Genomic DNA, 18,126 nt, shown 5'->3' with positions numbered 1-18,126 from the left:
ATGTTACCATTGAACTCGACAAGGGGAATGGATACACCATGATACTTTTGGATTTTGCTAAAGCTTTTAACAAAATACAACATGGTAGACTGTTGCATAAATTGGAGAATATGGATTTGGATCACTGGCAGCTCGTAAGAATTTGTAGTGGTGGGGGCTGCAGCAATAAAAGTAAAAAAAAAAAAATCAATATGGATTGAAAAAATTATATCATTAATAAAACTAAAATAAAGCAAATTTTAACAATATTTAACAGAATTCTTCTCTTCATTCATTTCCACAAAGATATAAATTAAATGCTAGAATTAAATAGAAAAAATAAACACACAATATTTACCTACGATAACGACAACAACGTTAATTTGTGTTGTTTGTTCTCGTGTAGTACCAACGTATCTTGGGCTTCAATGCTACCAGCCCAAATTGCATGTAAATCGTTATCCCTACTAGGTAGCGCTTTGGTGCAGTCTGCATTGAATGCATTTCTAAATCACTTAGGGAATTGAAACAACGTAGATCCGAATATAAATTAAATTATACTTTAATAAATATTTCCGATATTTCGGCAATGTCACATTGCCATTTTCAAAAGGAACTTACAAAAAGGCAGTTGCACACAGGCACTAACAATACAGTAACTGAGAATGAAGATATGAAGCTATCGTTCTCCTAGAAGTCCTGATGGTGCCCTCTGGTGGGCTAAGTAGGCGTTCTTGGCCGTTGGGCTGAAGGTCTGCTGATGTATGCCTCCCAAATTTGGGGCAGTCGCATACAACCAAATTTGTTGAGGTTTGGAGAGTTTCTTAGGGCAGAGGCTGATTCCATAAATAATCTTTCGAATTTATATTTGCTCCGGTGTATTACTGTAGCTTTCTTCCACCGTATTCTGTAGAGAATAGAAGAAAGCTACAGTAATACACCGGAGCAAATATAAATTCGAAAGATTATTTATGGAATCAGCCTCTGCCCTAAGAAACTCTCCAAACTTCAACAAATTTGGTTGTATGCGACTGCCCCAAATTTGGGAGGCATACATCAGCAGAACTTCAGCCCAACGGCCAAGAACGCCTACTTAGACCACCAGAGGGCACCATCAGGACTTCTAGGAGAACGATAGCTTCATATCTTCATTCTCAGTTACTGTATTGTTAGTGCCTGTGTGCAACTGCCTTTTTGTAAGTTCCTTTTGAAAATGGCAATGTGACATTGCCGAAATATCGGAAATATTTATTAAAGTATAATTAATTTATATTCGGATCTATGTTGTTTCAATTCCCTAAGTGATTTAGAAATGCATAACCAACGTATAAGCCTGTCTACGAGAATCAACATCATCCACGGAGATACGATTGCTGCATTGAATGCAGTTCCAGCGTTGAGTAGACTAGCCAGTACTGATACTAGCCCTAGCTTACACAGCACATTGACTATTGCAAAATACAACTATTGCTACAAAATGAATTATATGAAATATTATTGAGTGGTATTGTATTACAAACAAGAAAATAACAGTTTTTAGATAAATATGTAAAAATTTAAGAACACCAATAATAAAACAGGAACTTTCATTTTATACTGGAGGGGCTGCAGCCCTTATGGATGGATCTGCCACTGGTTTGGATTATAGAATATTAGCATGGATAAGAAGATGACTGACTGACAGATATCAAAAAGCAGTCTATGGAGGATACAAGTCTGCAAGATTTAAGGTAATCAGTGGTGTACCAAAGAAGCAATACTTGGTCCACTGTTATTCAATCTTTGCCTTAATGATATTGGGAAGAATTTGACAAGTGATATACAGCTATTTGTTGTTGATGATGCAAAGATAGGTAGGGTAATCGGGAATGCAGTATTTGCAGAATGATTTGAATAGGCTGGAAATGTGGGCATGGAAAATGGATGTCAGTAAATGTAGTCATTCACTCTGGCAAGATTAGATATCTAATGTCGTATTATATTGGTGGGATTATGCTTGAAAAAACTGATGAGGCTAGAGATCTTGGAGTGTTAGTAGATAGGAAGTTGAAGTTCAGGCGTCATGTAGCAAAGATTGCAAATACACCTCAAAAGATAATTGCAATTCTGACGCAAACATTCACATATAAAGATAAGGATGTAATTTTGCCTCTTTACAAGGCCTTGATAAGACCTCACTTGGAGTATTGTTTGCAGGTCTAGTCTCCTGGTTTCTGTTGTAATTCTGATATATTGGGGAGAGTGTTAAAAATGATATGATTATGGAATACTGAGATCGAGAATTTGTAGACTGCAGATACTATTTAACAGGAGAAAGAGGTGATGTGATTTAGACTTACAGACTTCTGAAAGGATCATACAGGATTTCAGTTGATGGAATTTTTCATTTTATGAAGGGTGTGGAAAGGACAGGAGGTCATCCTTGGAAATTGAGAATGAATGCTGCTAAGAAGGGGTGAGGGCTAGATTTTTCTCTTATCGGGTTATGCATGATTGGAATGGATTGCCATTGGATGTTGTAAGTGCAAGCAGTGTGAATAAATTCAAGAATAAGTATGATAGCTGGTGTGTGTAGTATGTGGCCTCCCTCAATGAATCCCTGATTCCCTGGAGGTCTCTCTTAATAATAATAATAATAAATATAGGATGTTTAACAGCATAAAATATCATTTATTATTTAACACGTTGACTGCCAACTACGAGATAACTTGTAGTTGGTAGTCTGTCACTGGACGCCCTACGAGTTATCTCGTAGTGGCTGGGATGATCTATGATGCCAACTACAATCATTCTTGTAGAAATTACATGCTAACCATATGTATTGGGCATCTGTGACAAGGCTACTGAAAACCTTGATGGTGACGGGAAATGAAACAAGTCATAAATAAAATAATTTATTCACAAAATAAAAAAAAGTTCACATTTTTGACTAAATTTTTCTAGTAGCAAAAAACAAGGTATATAAAATTACTTAAATATATAAAGAGCCAATAGGCTTCATTTTGGCGATGTAACATAGTGTGATGCGTGATCAGAGCTTTACCCACCTTTGCTACGAGTTGCCCTAGTTTGTAAAAATAAAAAAAAATTCACATTTTCGACTAAAAGTTTCTAGTAGCAAAAAACAAGGTATATAAAATTACTTAAATATATAAAGAGCCAATAGGCTTCATTTTGGCGATGTAACATAGTGTGATGCATGATCAGAGCTTTACCCACCTTTGCTACGAGTTGCCCTAGTTTGTAAAAATAAAAAAAAATTCACATTTTCGACTAAAAGTTTCTAGTAGCAAAAAACAAGGTATATAAAATTACTTAAATATATAAAGAGCCAATAGGCTTCATTTTGGCGATAGTGATCAGAGCTTTACCAACCTTTGCTACGAGTTGCCCTAGTTTGTACTACGTGTTTTAGCTTACGCTAGTAGTCGCCGATACTTTTATAGTTCACTATATTCGGCATGAAACTCTTTGATTCCGATCTTTCAGTTTCTTATTCGGTTTTGAAACAATGTGGAATTTAATATCCCCTAAATTTAAATAAGGTATATAAAATATTTTTATGCATGATATTTTTTGAAACATTCTTCCATACATGAGGTGGGTTTTTCTTCACAAAACTGGGCAAAAATATCTCATTTCTCACCGACATTTTTCACTCGTACAAACATAGCAAGGGAAATGAAATTGGGAGTTTCATTTACTTAACTTAATCCTCTTCACTCCACCTGGAAGCATAGCTCTTCTACCACCCTTTTCCACTGGACATTCTGTTTTTTGCTTCTGCTTTTATTTGGTTTCACTTTTTATTAATATTTGCTATTTCTTTCATTATTGTTCTTTTCCATGTTTCTCCAGGCCTTCCCCATCTTCTTTTACCCTGTGGGTTCCAATCTAGATCCTGTTTTACTATTATTTCATCTTCTTTTCTCAACACATGCCCCAACCACCTCCATTTCCTTTCACGTATCTGTTGCAACATGAGTTTCTGGTTTTTTCTCTGCTGTAGTTCTTCATTTGATATTTGTTTTGGCCAATATATTCCCAGTATTCTTAAACTTGTTTAGGAAGACCTGAACATTGTTAACTATCTTTTTGTTTAACATCCATGTTTCTGATCCATACATTAGTATTGTCTTTACATTTGAGTTAAATATTTTCATTTTATTTTTTATACGCAAGTTCTTGTTTTTCCAAATATTTCTAAGTTGGTTGAAAGTTGAATAAGCCAGCTGTTTCCTTCTATTTATATCTTCAGTAGTTCCTCTGTTTCTACAAGTGTTATTGTTTTTTGTTCTGTATGTCGGTGTTTCTGTGAAAGTAAGCAGCTGTCATCTGCAAAATGGTTGGCCAAGTGATTAGCGTATCCACTCTCCAGCCAAATGGCTGCAGGTTCAAATCCTGCTGTGGGCATGGATGTTTGTGATTGTCTGTGAAAATACTAATAGTGGTGGTGGGCAGTAAATGGCATTGATGTAGTTGCGGTTCGTTGTAGTTGGTGGATTGTGTGGTGGAGACAGAGAGTTGTAGAGTAGGTGCTCTGCCTGAATGAGTCTTTGGACTCCCTGGAGGTGTCACGTAATAATAATAAAAAAAAATAATAAAAAATCTAGATCATGGAGTTGGTTTTGAAGTAACCATTGTAATCCTGTATTTCCATGAGTTACTTTTCTCATCACCCACTCTGTGATAATTAAAAACATAGTAAGGGAGAGTATACAACCTTGCCTTACTCTTGTCTTTGTTTTAAATGGTTCTGAGAGGGTATTTCCATGTATTACTTTAATTTCAAAATCTTCATAAATTTTTTTAATTATTCTTATTATTTTTTCTGGGAGTCCATAATGTCTGAGTAGTTTCCATAGGGAAAATCTGTTTATACTGTCGAAAGCTTGTTCAAAATCAATAAAATTTAGTGGGGTGTCAGTTTAATGCAGCAAAATGTAAGGTCTGGGACACTTCATACTCTATTGGAGGAGTTGTACTGGAGGAAGTAGGGGAGACGAGATCTGGGGTTGATGATTGATAAAAACTGAAATTCAGGGGACATATTGCGAATGTGGTGAAGGTAACCCAGAGAATTGCTGCAATACTGAGAAGGATGTTGACCTGCAGAGATAAAAGAGTTATCATTCTGTTGTATAACACTACTCTGATCAGACTACACCTAGACTATTGTTCTCAGATTTGGTCCCCAGGATTTGAAGAGGATTAATTAACTGTGGAAAGGGTACAGAGGCAGATAACAAAGATGGTTTCAGGATTGTACAATGTTAGTTATGAGGATCTGCTGAGGGAATGTGGACTGCAGAGTTTGGCAGATAGAAGGAGAGGTGATATGATTGAGACTTTTAAACTGTTGAGAGGTGGTTACAGGGTTGATACTGGGGAGTTCTTTTGCTTGGTTGAACAGCAGGAAGAAGTGATGACAAGGGGCCATCTCTGGAAGTTACAAAAGGAAGCTGTGAGCAAGAGGGCGAGGAGTGGTTTCTTTGCATGGAGGGTAGTTGAACTGTGGAATGCATTGCCTGATAGAGTGGTGAGAGCGAGAACTGTCAATGAGTTTAAGGAGTGGTATGATTGACTTTGTGTTTCATAGGAGGGATTTCCCGTGAGCCCGTGATGAGTCTTTTGACTCCATGGAGGCCTGAATAATAATAATAATAAAATTTAAATATAAGCCTGCCTGCCATTCCAATTATTGTTCTATGATAATTCATAAAGTAGCAATGTAGTCGGTGAATGGTCTGTTGGCTCTAAATTCTACCTTTCTGGTCTTGGTTATTTTTCTATTTCTCTTTTAATTCTTTCTAATGTTATCCTTCCTAGTATTTTACTTATAACACTGAGCAATGCTATACCTCTCCAGTGTTTGCATTCAGATAGGTTCCCTTTTTTGGATAATTTAACCAGTATTCCATTCCTTAGGCCACTCTTCTTTCTGCCATATCTCATTTAGTAAGGGATATAATATCTCTTCTATAAGTTTTGGATTTGCTTTTAGTATATTGCCTGGTATGTTATCTGTTCCTGGTGCTTTACCTGTTTTGATTTATATTATTACATGACACCTCCAAGGAGTCATCGAGGGAGGGCACCCGCTTCACAACTCTCTGTCTCCACCATCAATCCATCAACTACAACGAACCACAACTACCTTCGTCATCTGCACCAACACCATCTACCGCCGACCACCAACACTAGTACTTTCACACACAATCACAAACATCCATGGCGGGATTCAAACCCAAAGCCTTTTGGCTAGAGAGCATATACTAACCACTCAGCCAACCAGGCCAGCATTTGAGTTATTGCTTTTGTAATTTCTATTTTTGTTATTTCATTCAAATTTATATCCAATGATGCATTTAATTCTAGGCTCTGGTCACCATCAGTCGTTTCTTGAAATTTCTCTGAAAAGAATTTCACCCATCTGTTTATCTGTTCTTTTTCATTTAATAATAGTTTTTCTTCTTTATTGTATATGGGAATTATCCATTTATTTCTTTTTCCACTTAATTTCCTTGTTATATCATACAACTTTCTAGTGTCGTTCATATATGCAGCATCCTCTGCCTCTTGTGCTATTTTCTGTGTATTTTCTTTTATCATTTCTTGCACTTCTTTTTATTTCTTTGTTAATTGCTTTATATCTTTCTGCTTGTTCTTGTTCAACATGTTTACCAGTCTATAACAGTTTCTCTTTTATTCTATCTCTCCTCTATCATTAATTTAGTGTTTTCCTATATCTATTCTTTATCTGTATTAGTTCGAAATTCTAATATTTGTACTGATGTGCTTATTACTATGTCTTTCATCTTTGTCCATTTTTCCTCTGTTATCTCCTCCTCTTTTTTTGAGTTTATCCCATTTATTTTGTAGAGTTGTTGTAAATTTATTTCTAATATCTTTGAGTGTTTGAGTTTTTCATTCCTAAACCTCTTCCTATTGTTCATTGTTTGTCTATTTTTAAATATCTTTACTTTTATGGTTGATGTTAGGAGAAAGTGATTGGAATATGCCTTGGCTCCTCTTTTAACTTTGATTTCCAAGAGTGATTTCCACCAATTCCTTGTTATAAGTATGTGGTCTGTTTGGTTTTTTGTCTTCCTATCTGGTGCTATCCATGTCCACTTATCTATTTTTTTATGTTGGAAGAGACTTCCTCCTATTATGAGCTGGTTGAATGTACAGAAGTCTATAAGTAACTCTCCATTTTCATTTATTTCTCCTTCTGCATATTTTCCCATAACATTTTCTTTATTAGTATTATCATTTCTGACCTTAGCATTAAAGTCTTGAATTATAATTTGCATTTATTTTTTATTTTTTGTTTCTATACTTCTCTGTAGCATGTTATAGAAATTATCCTTTTCTTCCTGGATGGCATCATTTGTTGGTGCACATAGTGTAGTTATTGTAATGTTCTGCTCGCCAGCTTTAAATCTAGCATTTAGTATTCTTACTAATGTTGGGTTCACTCCATTAGTGCACCATGAGCTTTCTTTGTCATCATTAGTGCAGCTCCCTTTACGTAGTCATTCATATTTTGGTTCCCAGAGTAAATTAAGTAGTGTCCAGAGTTTAATTTGATTTTTCCAATTCCTATCCATCTCGTTTCACTTAATCCCATTTTTTCTAATCTATATTTCTCTAGAACTCTAGAGACTTGGTATGTTTTCCCAGTTTCAAACATGGTTCTAACATTCCAGTCTAAGTTTGTATTTTGATAAGGTGTCTTGTCACTTTCTTCCGCACCTCTGCTTCCCCAGAAGGGCTTTTACAGAGGTGCCTCGTATTCGTGGAAGTTCATATTCTATTTTCTTCATCCAGTATCACATTTTGGAAGGTTTCAGTTTGCGTAGTAAATTTTTTTTTCTTTCTGAGACTAGGTTGCTAGCCCTGTGCTCAACCCTCCCCATTTTTCCAGGCATGGAACCAGCATGCCAAGTTTTCACTCAGCATGACTGGGTTACAGCAAAGTTTAGTTGGTTGTGATTTTTTTTCGATCAGTGGTATGGCCTCCAGGTAATGGAAATTTTAAGGATTTGTAGATTTATTGTTGTTTGTCTTGGGCATTTTATCTCCAATTAGATGGGCTATGAATTTCAATGTCCTTATATCTGAGTTGGTTGCTTTACGATGTAACAAATGGGCATTATGAATGTACATTTCTATAATATGTAGAAATATTTTCTTAGGCCATCTAATTGTTTTTCACATAGCAGAATAATAGGATAGCATTTGATCCAATCTGTCAATACCGGACATGCCATTATTATGGTCCTTGATAATGTTCGGCTTTATTTGATATCTTGCCATTCCTAATTTGAACTTCAACAGATTGCACTTTGTGCATGTTTGATATAGCCAGAACGTCTTTTTTATCTTTCCACTTGCATACAACATCTGATTCATGTCTGGTCCATGAAACTTCACCTTTTTTCGGTTTCTTTATTGCCAAATCATTTGGATTCCCTTTCCTGTTGGATCTTAGGATCCCGCTGACGTATGTTTTCCTATCAGTGAGTCCCTTCATTAGCGAGACAGAGTTATAAAAGTTATCTGTGAATAGCATGTAGCCTTTGTCCAAGTAGTCTTCCATCAATTCAAAGACTACATCTGAGGCATGGCCCATTTCAGTTGATATTTCGACCTTGCCGCAATATATTTTGATTCTCAGCACCATCCCATTTGGCTCACACCACTCGTAAAATTTGACACTGTACTTTTTGTTTGTTTGTTTTTGATATACTGCCAGAAAAACAGTCTTCCACACCAAAGCACCATGGTCTCATCTATACACAAACTTCTGTCTGGAACGTATTTCTCATGCATTGTTTTATGAAATGGGTTCAACACTGGTCTTGTTTTATAGAGTCTGTCATTGCTGTCTAGAATTATCAGCAAAATGTAGGAAACGTAAAATCAATTGAAATCAGTTATGGTCCATAATTGAACTCCAAAATGACATTTTATATGGAATATTGGTATTCCAATAATGTTCAATACTTTGAAGTGTGCAAGGCTCCATATGTATTAACAAACCAAGAAAAATCTTCATTTCTGCAGTGTCAACATCTTTCCATGTTAATCATGAGGACTTCTTGATTAATTGATAACGTAATTCTTGATTAGCATGCAAGTTAGTCTGCACAACAAGGAGATCCAAAAATTCCTCTGTGAAGAAAAGATCCACAAGATTTTCAACAGTCAAATTTTGGGAGTCAAATTGCAAGTCACAATCCTCTAGAAAATCTAATTGTGGTGGATCTTACTCAATTTGCCAAGAAATGATTTTGTTAGTAAATGTAGGTTGCTGTTGAATGTCTTCATTTTCTTCGGATTCACTTTTGGAAGTAGATTTGTCATTTCCATGTGTACTTGTATCTAACAGCTGATAATTTTTGTTCACATCTGAAGCATCCTGTAGAAAGTCCTCCCAATCTGATTCACGCATATTCACATAAATTTCTATTTCTCTTTCTGTTAGCTTTCTTTTTCACGACATGATGTGTATGCTGTCATACGTGCATCTTGAGACCTCCAGTAGCTTCTTGCATAAAACTGAATGATATCTAAACTGAATCTACACTCTGCAAGAATCAACTAGTTCGCACAACTGCTGCAGTGAAACAATACACAGCGATAAGTAGAGCCAGTAGAAGGGGAAATACGAGATAATTTCCAAAAAAGAAAGAAAAACTCATTTTGTCACAGAAAGTATCAAAAAAATCAAAATTCCTGATTTTCCTATTGAATAAAGTAGTTTACAGACTGTGTCTGGGATCGGACTTGATGAACCCTCCCATGGCAGTCAACGTGTTAAAGAACTTTTTTTAATGTATTTTATTTTTAAAAAGGAATGTGAATCAGATGCAAATAATGTAACATACTTTATTAATATTAGGTATGTAGATTACCATATCATTGATAGTCACTCTTCGGTAAAATGAAAATTTTGCAATTTCTCTTGATTTTGTTTCATGTATGTTAGTGTAAATGTGACCTCTGGCAACAAACTTTTGTTGAGTCCACAATGAAAGATGAATGAGTACTCTCCTTCAGCTTTCATTGTTTTGCTATATTCTAGTTTGGTCACTGGTTATTTTTGTATCCGGCATCATCTCAAACATTAGCTTTAACCTGATGACCATCAAGGATAGCCATCAGGTTCAAATGACTTCTAGTTTACCTAAAGGGGTAAAAACATTCATATTATGTGTTCACTTCACCCTCTATGCATGCTGTAAAACATTGGTTTTGCCTTGTAATTAGGTTTCCTAATTGTATAAACAAGGAAGATATCATCACGAAACTAGAAATAGTTTTATTTATTCATATATATATATATATATATATATAAAACACGTTTTTTTTTTTTTTTTTTTGACATTTCCTTAACCTAAGAAGATGAATGCAGAGTATCTGATATTAATAATGTGTATGTGTAAATAGAATAAAAAGAGTTCCTGTTTTTATTATATAGTGTCAAAGTAACATTCTAAAAGTTTGAGACTTAAACATTGCTAGCATTATTTCAAAAACTTTATGGGCATGTTTTGTTCCCCTGTAATATATTCCCACATTTCTCTAAATGTGGGACATACTGTTCTTGAGACCTCCAGTCTCAAGGATTTTTTTTTTTTTTTTTGCAATCCTCCTTTTAAGGATTGCAAACCACATTATTAGATATCCATCTGGAGGCTGAACAAACAACCGTGGACTGGCAGCATGTGACCAAACTGCATTTTGTATTGGCTTGAGCCCAAAACAAAAATGATGGTACAACACAATGAAATGTTGTGCTGGCAGGGACATTACCTGGTTAAAGAAAGTTCCCACTATTTTTATCAGGGAACTAGGATAAACAGAAAGAAGTCAGCTACTGAAATAAACTCATAATTGGCAATAGGCACTATCAACATAAGTATCTGTAGAAAGGCTTAGGTATGTTGATTATTCATAATAGCACTTCATGGTGTCTGTTCGGTTAGCCTAGTGGCTTTGCACTTCGCAACCATATGCCTGGGGAAGAAGTGTCCTAGGTTCGATTCCCATTGACAATGTGAGGAGTTAAGGATCTTCCTCAGCCATAGCCAAGTTAGCCGGTCTTGGGTGTGGACAGCAGGGTTTTTTCCGCCAATTTATCTGGGGTTTTTCATTCCTTCAAGCAGGTAAACTGGCCCCGTGAACACACACACGAATTACAGTCAGGAATACTGACCCAGCCATTGGCCTGATTCATCAGCTATGCCAGTTCTGAGCCCGGATAAAATTGGGGGGGGGGGCGCTAAGTATACCTCCCCATAAAAAGGGACTCATGGCCATTGTATCATCATACAAAATTATTATTATCAGCACTTCATGGTACAGACAACACCAAAAGGATCGAAAGTACATTTATTATGCTTGCTAATATTTTGTTGGCATCTTCAGAGCACAATTATAACTGTGATAAACACTGAACTAAATAATTAAATAAGTGTGGAAATTAAAATTGTAACTGAAACAGAACTAATGTACTTACCCTCTAGGTCAGATAACCAAGAAGCATTCAGAGCATTGTCTGCCAATCCCAACTTGCCATACAGATGATTGTGAATGTAATTTTTGTGTTCTTCAAGGCAGATGTAAGTGATCTTCTGGTTAAGGGATTGGCAAACTGTGTTCTAGATACTCCTTCGCATAGGATTAGATGGAGGAAAACATCAGTAATATAGAGGTCATCATATGTATGAGAGACTATTTTTGGAATCGGCATCAGCTACAAAGCATTCTCCCAGCCTCAACAAATATGGTTGCAAATTAATGCAACCATATTTGTTGAGGTTGGAAGATGAAGTAAAATTATCTTTATGGTTATCTGTCCCATAGAGGGCACCATGTAAGTACATCAGTTTTATTTCAGTTACAATTGAAATTTCCACAATTGTTTAGTTCAGTGCTGGGTAGAAAACCAGCGATATATTAATAAGTTTAATAAATATATTTTTTCCTCTTTTGATGGTGTTTATACCATGAAGCACTATTATGAATATTATGAATAAAGGTATTAATGGAAAAGAACCAGCAGAAGAATTAGAGAAGTACCATGTTGCTTAGATGAAGACTAAAACAGGTAGGACACTGCTAAATATGTATAGTATATTATACTATATTCAGACAATAGTGAAAGGGGTAGCTGTAGCATTCATTTAAACACAGATTTCTCAGAGGGAGGAAATTTCAAAATAGGTATTTTGACAATGACGCTTATTTTTGTCTGTGGTCCTACAAAAGGAAAAGTGGTCTTGATTTGCTACAGAAGGCATAATAAAATAAAAAAAAAGCTAGTCTTTGTTGGAGATGTAAACAGCAAAATAGGAAATGAATATCAGACATATAGAGTTTGGGGAAAATTTGGAGAAAAGAACAAAGTGCATAATAAAGGTAGATATACAGTGCTATAACAAACTACTAAAAAAAAAGCCCTAATAAAGACTACACACATATGATGCAGTGCTGAACCAATTCACTCTAACAAGCTATTCTTAAATTATGAGTTTGCTGTTAATAAGTCAATTGTACCTACTACTACTTACATGTTATTACAGTCATTACTAACATGTTTCTGCATAAATTCATATGAAGAAAAGCTGCAAGAAATAAGTCATGAACTGTATTATTGTGGGCAGATATCTTCATGCTGATTCAGGATACAAGAGTACACAGGAGATTTTAAATAGGAATTGATCACAATTTAGCTCATTAGATCACAAAAAAAAAAAAACGTGTGTGTGTGTATATATATATATATATATATATATATATATAGCAGTGGTTCCCAACCTTTTTCCACTTGTGTACCACTTCTAAACCCATTTCTATAAATTGTACCTCTTGTTTTTAAAATAGTAATTCAAACTTAACATTTATTGTTCCATAACTAATGTTTTGCATTTGTTAACTTTACTTGTTTTTCCTCCATTACTGATTATTTTTCTTGAACCCCTGAACGGCCTGGCACGTATCCCCAGGGGGGTGGGTACGCGTACCACTGGTTGAGAACTGATGATGTATAGGATAGATTTAAAGAGGTGAAAAGTAGTAGATATACAAATATTGCTAGAGAAAAAAATAATGAAAAATAAAGAGTTTGAATGAAGAGCTAAACCTTGGATACCCAATGGTAAAATCTGAAGAAAATTATTCACCCAGAGAGGCATATAATTGCTTGCAGCGAGGAAAATCAGAACACCATGCATGAGGAGTAAAGTTAAAGATGCTGTTGTGGAAAACAGGAAATCATATTAAAAGTTCTCATCAAATAATTCTGCAGTTGCTCTCACAAAGAATTCCTGTCTTGAATTCCTCATGCATAGACCCATGCTTCACCATGTAGACATTCAAAAAGGAAATGCTACAGAATAGGTTGGTAAGCCTTAATCCAGAAGTGTCTTATGTTTGTGGATCTGTGTGTGTGTTCACTGGCCTGTTTTGCCCTGTTTGGAGGGACGAAAAACCCAAGTTTCCAGGAGGGAAAACCCTCCACCTCCATGTGAGACTGGCTAATTCACCATTTGATTGAAAACACCTGATAAAGGTTCCTCAAATCATAGACGAGACTTGAACCTGGGTCCCAACCAAAGGGCTCATTTAAACCAACTGAGTTATGGAGGCTCTCTCTCTCTCTCAAGGAATACAAAGAAAAGTGCAAGAAAGCTAAACTTTATGAGAAAATAGCTAAACATAAGTTATTATTTCTCCAGAATCTCCATGGAATCAAAGACCCACTCTGACCATTGTTCCAAAAATACCTGTCATACCTTTCCTTGACCTCATTCACTGATGAATCACTTACAACCACTTCTGGCAACCCATTCCACACATTCACTGCCTTCCATGCAAAAAAAATCTAGTTCTAACACCCTTACTCACCACACTTTTTTTTTGCAATTTCCAGGAGCAATCCCTTATTCTCTCCCTTCTTCTTTAGCTTCATTTCCACTCAAGTGAAGTTGCAACAACAGATCAGTCCCCCTCCAATCTGACTTCAGAGGTCCCCCTCTGAAGCTGTCCAGCCATCATTATTTAGGTCTCCCCCTTGGATTACATTCATCATTCCCTGGATTAATGAGTTTTTTTTTTATCTTATCCAATCTTGTTATGCTGCTTTCAAGTCTTAGCATTCTCATTTAACTACATCCATTCTATTCTCCCATCTCTTAGTCATTTGCCAGGTCTCACTGCTATACATCAGTGCTGGTCTTACTACCATTTTGTAGATCGTTCCTTTTAAATTACTAGACACTTCTGTATCACATAAGATACCTGAAACCAGAGTCCAAGTATTCATCACTTTGAATGCATGATCCTAGTTATGTGAACCTAGACACCTGCAGCATGTCTGTGCCCTATGTTATACTCCCTCTGCTATACTACAAGATATGTACTTTGTCTTATTTCTACTGATCCTCAATCCACTATTTTCCAAAGCTTTCCTCACTTGTTAGTCTTTCTTCTGCTTCCTGCACCACAGCATCAGCAAATATCATTGTCTAGGATGATTTAGTTCTTACCATCTCTGTCAACACATCCAAGGAGCATGACATAAAAGGGCTCAAAGCTGATGAATTGATGAATCCCCCCCCCCCACACACACACGCACTTTTAATGGGAATGACTGAGTGATACCTGCTCTACATCTCACCTTTGTTTTGTTACTATCATACATATCTTTTACAAGATTCATGTACTTTTCTGGAATCATTTTCTTCCTCTTTCTGTCTCTAAGCCAGAGTATTTTAGGAATAGGATGTGTGACACCTTTTGACTACTTGTATATAGAAATATATATGACCTTCTGCATTGCTTCAACCTTAGTATCACTTCTGGGTCTGGCTCCCACCGATGAGACTTCAATAAAGATCAAATCTGGACTGGGTAGTGGCCCTTCCCATAATGCATAGCATTATACATGTCTGTAAGGATGTGTGCTTTGCATTATAGGATACTAAGGCAGTTGATTTGAAGTCATTAGCCTCTATATACGAGTTGCCCAGTTCTGAAGTTACTTCAGGTGCAAACTTTGTTTGCCTACTCTTGGATAGGATTAAACCAAGAATATAATTTCTTGGCATCTCTAATTTATAGTATAACCAATTTCAACAATAACTTATATAATTCTGTCATCATCTCTTAATTTGTCTGTCAACTAGTTTTTATAGGCACAGGCTTTTAATCTTTTATCAAAATTAGCATTCCATAGACTTGCTATAATCTTGGTTACTTGCCTTTGGATTCTCTCCACTGGTTCTCTATCACCATGGAATCCATACAGTAGTCTAGATGTGACCTTACCTTGTTAAAACCTTGTATACGAGAATAATAACCTCTTCGTCCCTGTTTGTCAGAGTGCTCAACAGACACATGCTCTGATGTGCTGTTTTTGAACATCTTTGCAATGTGTCCACTAAACTTCAACTCTGTCTACAGTAATCCCTGGTCTTATCAATTTTTCTGTAGTTCAGTTCCATCAATAGGGTACATGTAAGACTTTGGTAAAATACAGAAGATAAATATCACAAAGATAGCAAACTGTTCTGGAAGCTATTGAAAAAAAGTTTAGAAATAGAGGGAAGTTCAGTAAAAGAATCAAATTAAGATATAGTAAAGGTGACAAAATAAACTGAAGATATATTCTGGATATCTGGGGTAATTATTTTGAAAGACTGTTAAATGAAATAAGCAATGAAAATATTCAAGCAGAATGTAATGAAGAGTACATACTGATGATTGAGGTAGAAAAATCATCAGATGTGGGAAGGCAACTTGAGAGTAGGAATGCTCAGATATGGTGGAATGAGTTTTACAGTGGCTATACTGTGCCATTCAGCTCAAATTCCTGAAAACTGGAGTAGTCCATAAAAAGAGAAATAAAACAATGTTAGAATTACAGAAGAATTTCTCTATGGAGTTCCAGGTAAGATTTGTGCATGTATACTTGCAAAGTGTAAGAACAAGCAGTTTTGGTCAAAAAGGGGTTGTCAAGAGAATTTTTTATGACAAATGGATCAAGAAATCATGGAAATATAATAAGAATCTGTATTTAAAGTTTTGTAGATCTGGATAAGGTGTGCCAGGAGAAAAACTGTTCAGAATGCTGCAATTATGGGGTAAATGGGACAAAAGAGAGTATGACATATATACAATGGATTAAAATCAAGGCAGTTTTACAACCACTCTAGGTTACTGTTCTTAGATCTGATTTCCAGAAGGATAAGGAAATGATACAGAGTGCCAAATGGTTGAATGGCCAAGTGGCCAAGATATTGTAATTGTGAGGTTAGACAGAACTCGTTAAGGAAATGTAGATTACAGATATCAGTGAATGAGTAGACGTGGATTAAACTTGACAGGAAATATTTCCAAGGAGAAGTGAATGAAATCTTTCACTGCATAGTAGGAAGGGAATAGGGTGTTGAAGTAAAAGTATAGTTAGAAAAAATTGATTTTTTACTTGGCAGGTAATGAGTTGAAGAGATTGCCAGTGAAAATTATGAGTGTGTTTTTTGTGAATGAAATGAATCGTACATAGTCTGAATTAATTATTACACACATTAATGACAACTAATAGAGTGTAGCAGTAACTATTAATGTGTGCAATTTCAGACAATTAGTTTCTTGCTTCTTTCTCTACAATCTGGTTAGTGTAAAAAATTTTCTTTCTATAATGAGAGAAGTTTAGTTTTTTTGAAACCGTGTGCTCTTAAAATATTGTGCAAGTATTAATTGTGTTACTTTCTCGTTAATAGCATGCATTTGCCAAGCAAGACACTATTTAATACAACCAGTCAATTTTACATGAGCAATCAAGGAAATTCCCCAACAGTCTCTCTACCTGCACAACATGCATCTTCTATAGTGGATCCAGCATTTTATAATATACCTGCAAAGATTCCATTTGTCCAAAACATGCAGACATTTTCTTCAGAGAGTGGTGTTTCTGCTGTCAGTGCTATGTCAACAGGTAATGAATTGATACGCAATGCTTTTACTCAACCTGTACAAAGAAGTTCACTGATGGCTTCAGCAAATCTGCCACATGTCAGCACACTACCACCATTTTTGGACAGTGATGGAAGTATGAAAGTACCCACCACCAGTAGTATTATGCTGCCTACAGTGCAATCACAATCAGCCAGCTCAAATGGTACAGTGTTTTCTAATCCTGTGACTCAAGTAGCATCCAAAACATGCCCATCACCTCCCACGATTTCTCTGCTGGATGATGGACTGCCTGTACTTGACAATTCGCCTACTCTAAGACTGCTTTCCAATGTACAAAATACAGAAGTAACAAATGTTAGCTCTATAAACCAGCCTGGTGAAGGTTGTGGTTCCCTGCATGGTATTACTGGATAAAGGACAGAATATTGATTAATACTGCAGTGCCATACTACATTCTTGCACATATCAAAAGCATGTGAAAATTAATTGTGTATAAATATTTTTAAAAACTGTCAAGCAGTTTTTTTGCTACAAATGTAATTATGTGGATTATGAAATGTAAAAGATTTTTACTTTAAACATAATACTGCAAATTTGTATACATAATGTACAGTTGTAAAGTGTTTATAAATGAATTATTTTAAAATAAATACCTCATACATACAGTAATATAAATAAAGTTATATTCTAATTAATCAAAAGTTGCATTAAATAATTTGATTGTTCTGCATAACCAGGATGTTTGAAATATCTTGATTGAGATTTCAAGTATCTACATATGTTGCTATCAGTTTTCTAACATCAGAATAAAAACACTATAGTGCCAACAATGTTTGTTCTAGTGAGGCTTGAGGCTGAACTCAACCATATATGTCACACCTTATCAAATGGTTACAGGTCTTACAGAATCAACAAAATTTTTCTTCCTCCCTCCCCAGTCCTTGACCTTCTCTTCAGAAAGATGATACCAATGCTATCACCATTACTGATCTGTGTACTGCTTCTTGTTATCAAGTTTTCTTGATACTTGCTACTCTTATTCATTCCCTTTAAGGACAGATTCCTTCCTCTCAGTTGCCAGTGTGCATTCTGTGTTCCTGAAAGTTAGCCTACTATAGACAAACTAGAAGATCAGCCACCATCTGCATGGAAGAA

The 18,126-nt window shown here is 35.7% G+C and overlaps 1 protein-coding gene across 1 annotated transcript in view; it reads left to right on the top strand.

Annotated features, from left to right (window-relative positions):
• The window catches only part of LOC150107048 (signal transducing adapter molecule 2-like), a 387,379-nt gene extending 369,802 nt beyond the window's left edge, over nt 1-17,577 (top strand). Inside the window, exon 14 of the mRNA XM_090392915.1 lies at nt 16,776-17,577. Coding sequence (XP_090249041.1) covers nt 16,776-17,385 — 610 coding nt within the window. The 3' untranslated portion in view covers nt 17,386-17,577. The remainder of the gene's footprint in view (nt 1-16,775) is intronic.
• Nucleotides 17,578-18,126: the final 549 nt, after the last annotated feature.

Source organism: Typopeltis vanoorti, chromosome 5 (genome assembly GCF_054136105.1).
Source record: "Typopeltis vanoorti isolate ZY-2024b chromosome 5, IOZ_Tvanoo_1.0, whole genome shotgun sequence".
NCBI classification, from domain to species: domain Eukaryota; kingdom Metazoa; phylum Arthropoda; class Arachnida; order Uropygi; family Thelyphonidae; genus Typopeltis; species Typopeltis vanoorti.
Note: the sequence above shows the minus strand (reverse complement) of the source record. Positions and strands in the feature narration are given on the sequence as shown.